Source organism: Phaseolus vulgaris, chromosome 8 (assembly GCF_000499845.2).
Source record: "Phaseolus vulgaris cultivar G19833 chromosome 8, P. vulgaris v2.0, whole genome shotgun sequence".
Taxonomy (NCBI): Eukaryota; Viridiplantae; Streptophyta; class Magnoliopsida; order Fabales; family Fabaceae; genus Phaseolus; species Phaseolus vulgaris.
In genome coordinates this window covers 552,073-558,501 of record NC_023752.2, presented here as the reverse complement: position 1 = coordinate 558,501, position 6,429 = coordinate 552,073, and the positions used below count along the sequence as shown (strand labels likewise).

The following is a 6,429-nucleotide window of genomic DNA, read 5'->3' as shown; positions in this document are numbered from 1 at the left end:
TTCATAAAAAATATATTTAGTTTTAATTTTTTTAATCAGTTATATTTAACTCTAATAAACTATGAATTTTTTATTTAATATTTTTATTATTCCTATTAATATTATTATTCATATTTTTTTAGTCTTAATAATAATAACAATATTAATGATATTAATAACAATATTAATAACAATATTAATGGTATTAACAAAAATAACAATATTAATGATAATAATATTAATTAAATTTAAATAGTAATAATATTAAATAAATGATTAATAGTTTATTAAAGTTAAATATAAATAATTAAAAAAATGAAATTAAATATATTTCAGTGATCAAAGTCATTGACCGTCCTATGATGTCTTATATAATGTTTTTATACGTTAAGAATTCAATAACTTTATAATTTAAGTGAGGAACCAAATCTAATTTCTCATCGAAATTTAGTTATTAAAAACATACTTAACTTTTTGAATAATACTTCACACCCTATAAAGCGCAACCTTCTTTTACTCTTGTCCCAAGAACAGTGTACACAAAATAAGATGGAAGACATTAGAGAAGTTGTTAAGGACCACTGTATCTTTAACCCAAGGAATTGTCCTACTCCTATGGTGGTGGGGTTTAGGGTTTAGTTTAGATACTTATCCCAAATGGAAAATACTATGTTTTCTTCTATGCCTTTGGTTACTCACTCTGGTTTGTCATTTCTTCTTATTTGTGATGTACTTCTTCAATATCTAGATAGTATCTGCTACTGGCCGGACAACCTTGATCGTTGTTTCTCTCCTTCCTTCTTGTATTCATTTCTTCGGTCGGAAGTGTATCTGTAAAAAAGTTCTCCCACTATCAAGTAAGTGATTTGTTTGAATGTGGTCAATATATTGATAAAACTTTCACGATTATTGTATAATCATGCTTATTTACCGTGTTTGTAATGAACGACTATTTTGCTTATAGACCATATTAATGAATACTATTATTTAAATTATATTACCTAATTGTTACATATTTTCTTAATTTACCTTGATACATTAACTTTATGCGGTCGAATGATCTCAGGACGATATCTGGGTAAAGTAGTTCCTGGGATCTTGACTAGTACAATAAGCAAAGTGGCAAGTTTTAGACTATGTACTGGCTTTTGATAATGAGTTGGTGGGTTTAATCCAAAGAAGTCAATGGTTGAAGAAAACTTTGAACTAGGCTAGTATATAAAGGACAGAAATTAGGCTTTTATGGACAAGTTGGATTGGAGCATGTGTGCATGCAGTATATATGAATGTATTTGTGTTTTCCTTGAAACCAAATTAGCAGAGAGAGGCAAGAGTAAAGATGAGTGGTAGATGGAAAGTAATGGAAGAGTGGAAGCCCAGCTTTCTGATGGTGTTGGTGCAGCTTGGATATGCTGCAACAAGTGTCCTTGTAAAGCTCGCCACCAAAGATGGAATGAGCGTCCAAGTTCTCACTGCCTACCGTCTCATCTTCGGAGCTGCTTTCTCTTTTTCACTTGCTCTTATCTTCGAAAGGTGCATTCACATTCTTTTCTTCATACTTTAGTTCGGTTGGAGATTTCACATCAATTAGAGATTAAAATATTTCATTCTTTATAAGTGGATGAAAATTTCACTTTATAAGCTGGTTTTATGAAACTGAGTTGGACTTAAAGTCTACTTCTTAACATGTTCTTTCAACCATCTTTTATTACAACAGAAAGAATCGGCCAAAGTTGACATGGAGGGTGCTTTGGATGTCCTTCTTATGCGGCCTATTTGGGTATGTGTTAATTTTTCACTATCTAGCATGGATACTGATACGGATATGACAAAGATACGAATATGGAAATATGTATAATATCTAAAATGTATGTTTCAGGTTTTTTTAGCAGAAATATGTTTTTTATGGCTGACTCAAAAGAATTTGTTTCTTATTTTTATAATCATAATAAAAATTTATACAATAAATTTGATTTTTTAAAAAATTAACATATTTCACCTTTTTAAAACTGTGTTATAACTATGCTAAAATTATCAAAAATTTATTTTTAAATTAGATACTTCACTAATACATATGTCGTGTCTTACGAGTATCTGTGTCCAACACGCAATTTATAGGTGTGTCTGATAGATTCTTTAGTCTTCATCACGTACCTTGTTGATGATAATATATATAAACAGGGGGAGTCTATTCCAAAACCTTTTCTTGGTTGCATTGACTTTGGTATCAGCAACATATGCATATGCTACCTTTAACATGGTTCCTGGCGTCACTTTTATTCTTTCCGTTTTGTGTGGGTACGTTATTCTCATCATTCTCATCACTCACCTTCATCTGCTATATATATACCTGTGTTTCTGATCACTAATTGCAAAAGTATTACATGTTGTAGCTACGAAAAGTTAAATTTGCGAAGTGCAGGAGGAAAGAGTAAGGTGTTGGGAACGATACTAGGAATTATCGGGATAATGCTGTTGTCATTTTTGAAAGTAACAAAGATTAATGTATGGAACCTTCCCATTAATCTTCTGCATGAAGATCACACACCATCGCATGCTCACTCTAAAACCGAATGGCTAGGTATTCTCAGTGGTATTGGAAGTTGCTTCAGTTTTTCAACATGGCTCATCATTCAGGTAAACTTTCCCACTGCTTTTGGGTGCATATGCATTGATTCCACCAAAATGATTTTTTTTAATTAGTAAAGAATAAATAAAATAAAATGAAACACTTCAGAAGAGGTATCCGAATTCTTGTACAGATACTTCAAAGGTGTTACAACCCTTTATAGACATTTCAAGAGTGTCTCAACCGTTATACAGAAAATAATCAAAGTCAACCTGCTCAACATCTGACCTACAAACATTTTTCAAACTCTACAAACTACCAAACCAATCCTCAATTATATACCCTATTAAAAGAGATCATTATCTACTCTATCATGATCATAATCAGTCTTAATCATAAAAATACACACAACATTTTCTAATACAACCAAAAGTCTATAAAGGTATTTACAAATCAAATTTCCTTACCCACAAACAAATCTCACAAAAATCACTCAAAATTGAACCAACTTCAAAATCTAAAGAAACTTTATCTGCCTACTAACCTGTCAGAAATACATGTTCATAACCTCAATAACTATATACCATAAGGAAAATTAAGTCATGTTAACTAGAAAGGGATTATTTTGAAAGTATTTATCATGATTTATGCAACAGGTTAAGGTGAGTAAGCAATATCCAATGCATCACTCAGGTTCAGCGTTGCTGAACTTGATGGGTGCAATACAAGCCACGGTTCTTGCCTTTTGTGTTGAGAAAGATTGGAGGCAATGGAAGCTGGGTTTGAATATTAGGCTTGTGGCAGCACTTTTCACGGTATGTTAATTTCGTAATTAGTGTTCCATGCTGAACTAAAAGAGTTTTAAATGATGATAAAGTGTGTGTATCTGAGATTTGTGTTGTACTGATAATGAATTAAGAAGCTAAAATATTGTGGGAATGGCAGGGAATTGTGACTTCTGGATTTGTTATTATTGCGACTGCATGGTGTGTGCGAAAGAGAGGTCCATTGTATGCATCTGTATTCAACCCTCTATGCCTTGTGCTCGTTGCAATTGCCTGTTCCCTGTTATTACAAGAGCAGCTATACCTAGGAAGGTATATACACTATTACTTTATTACTTTATTTTTAATAGGAAAATGATAGGTTGATAACTTTTGGAGTTGTATACAACCCTTGATGTGATAAATTTAGAAATAAATATATATAATAAAGGGTAAATTTGTAATTAAATGATATAAAAAAATATTAAAATAATAGTATTGAAAGTTGTAATGTGGTTGTATAAAATATTGGGGTTGTCCATATATCATTGTCCTTTTTAATAATATAATGAAATTTTATCCCACCTGATTAGGATATTCCATTTTTTTATAAATGAATACAAATTTCATCTTATAAGTCAGTTTTATGAGTTTGAGTTAGACTTATAACACACTTCTTAACACTTAATCATAAAAATATAATTTATTATTAAAATGGGTAACTCCTACTTTGACACAACTTTAGTTTAGATACACTAAACTCGAATCACCTTAATAAGACTTTGTTAAAATTTGTCACATTAACAAGATTTACCAATTTTATTAATTTTTTAAAATCACTACAAGAAAATCATTAAATATCAACCAATTCTAGAGACTAATTTATAATATAAGTAATTAGTAGATAAAACTTTAGTAGTTAATGATTAAACTTTATAAATTTGTATTAATAATAGAAACTACTTTACATACCAATAATTTTTTTAGTTTATAAAATGATCCCTAACTAGTTAATATATGGTCCCTAACTAGTTAATATAGTAACTAATTATTTTAATCTCTAAAATTAGTTTTTATTTTATAATTTTTTTATAGTGAATTTGACCTGTTTTAATAATTAAAAGATAAAATTTTACCATTACCTACCAGTAATTTGGTATCAATGAAAGTGTACTAAGTTCTTTTACACCTTGGCAAGAATTTAGAATATCATCCACTTAATTAATTACTGTGGTCCTTAACTAGCTAGTAATTTGTTAATTGTTATGAATGAAAGTGTACTGAGTTTTAGAATATGATGGAGTTAATTAATTAGTATCTTCCTTAACTGGTTTTGTTTGAAAAACATGGATGTGCAGTGTAATTGGAGCAGTGCTGATTGTGTGTGGGTTGTACATGGTGTTGTGGGGCAAGAGCAAAGAAATGAAACCTGTAACTCCACTTGTGTCAACAGAAGATTGCTGAGTCACTAAACCCTAAATCCTAAATCCTAAATATAAAAACTTACTTGTTTCAGAGTTAGTGTACTGAACTGATAAGAACTGAAACACAATAGTGGAAAAAAAGAAAAAAAAAAAAGAGGCATTTAGTTATATTTTCAATCTCTCTGTATTTTAGTTTTCGTCTCTTTCAATTTTCTTTATTGTTTACTTTAATTGTTTGCTCTAACATTTATTTATGATAAAAAGGTATCAAATGTTTAAATAAAAATAACAATCGAATACAGGAGATGCTGTAGTAAAAGTTACTTTTTATTAGTTTTATTTTAATACTTTATTTTCTTTCACTGTTAATTTTGTGCATTCTTATCAGCTATTTATTCTATTTTCATTAATTACTGAATAAGAATTATTTTAATGATTAAAAAATAATTTGGGCCAAAATCATACATATTTTTTTTTTATTAAAGCTCTTATTTGTTAAGCAAAAAACAATAAAATTCTTTAAAAGGAGGAAGATTTTAATAATTGCAAAATTATTAAAATAATTTGGCCCAAAGTCATAGTACGATCAAGATAACATATTTTTATTAAAGCTCAGATAGTTTACTTTGTTTTTAAGATGATAATTTATTTTATTGATCATTAAAAGATTAATGTAAATTCAATAAACAATATAATATACTAAGACAATAATTCAAAAACTCAAACATTCAGTTTTTTTTTTCTATGAAGAGTTTCTTTTCAAGATCAAGGCAAGAAAAACATTATTTGAGGAAAGATTCGGTAATAAAAAAGCAAAAGGACTTAAAACAGTTTTTAATCACTATAAACTAAAATTGAAAAAAAAGAAAGACTCTCATGTAATTATAAAAAAAATGTAATAATCATGATAACAAAATAGAATAAATGAATTGAAATAATATTAATATTAAAATAAAGAGTGGGATTTTGGTATTAGAAAAAGTAAATTGGACAAATAGGTTGGTGAGCCCATGATGAGGTTGGGCCATTATATAAAAAGTAAAATGGACAAACAGAATCTAAGTTGTATGAAAATGAGTAGAAGGAGTGTTTGTGCAAAATTTGGAAGAGTGAAGAGTTGGGTATTGGGAGAGGTGAATGGACATTTATAGAATAGTGGGAATTTGAGCTAAGGTTGGTGTGTTGGTTAAAAGTTGGGTTATTTGTTTATGTTGAAATTTGGACAATACCCTTTATTATGGTGCAAAGTGTCCTACAATTTTATACCCACACACTCACTACTTATCTTTCTTTTCCTTCATTGGGGCCATATATTGATGGATGACTCTTTTTGCCCATTTTTGTACATGTTGCTACCATTATGACTTCCCTCCTTCCTTCTTTACAATCTTTCACCAATAATTCACCATTTACCACCACTTTTTTCTCCACATCTTTTGCTTATTAAGGAAATAAAATAAAAACTTCTTTTTTTCTTTTTCCTTTTAAATAAATATGAAATTGATTTTTTTTTTCTTATAATAATGCTTGCTCTTTTAGTTTGCTTTGTATGGTTGGAATTTTACTTACTAATCCCCATACACATGTTTTGTTTGATACTATAAAAGCAAATAACCAATTTATGTATATTGAGTTTGATAGGTGTTTTTACTAGAAATTGAATGTCTTTGTGTTGAGTTGTTTAAAGAGGTGA

At 29.1% G+C, this 6,429-nt stretch overlaps 1 protein-coding gene across 1 annotated transcript; it reads left to right on the top strand.

Moving 5' to 3' along the window:
- Positions 1–1,318: 1,318 nt before the first annotated feature.
- LOC137826467 (WAT1-related protein At1g25270-like) lies at positions 1,319–4,831 on the top strand. The gene is made up of 7 exons (XM_068632436.1): positions 1,319–1,512; positions 1,697–1,759; positions 2,161–2,277; positions 2,373–2,616; positions 3,205–3,363; positions 3,494–3,645; positions 4,671–4,831. The coding sequence occupies exons 1-7, from the start codon at positions 1,319–1,321 to the stop codon at positions 4,774–4,776; spliced, it is 1,035 nt and encodes a 344-aa protein (XP_068488537.1). The 3' UTR covers positions 4,777–4,831.
- Positions 4,832–6,429: the final 1,598 nt, after the last annotated feature.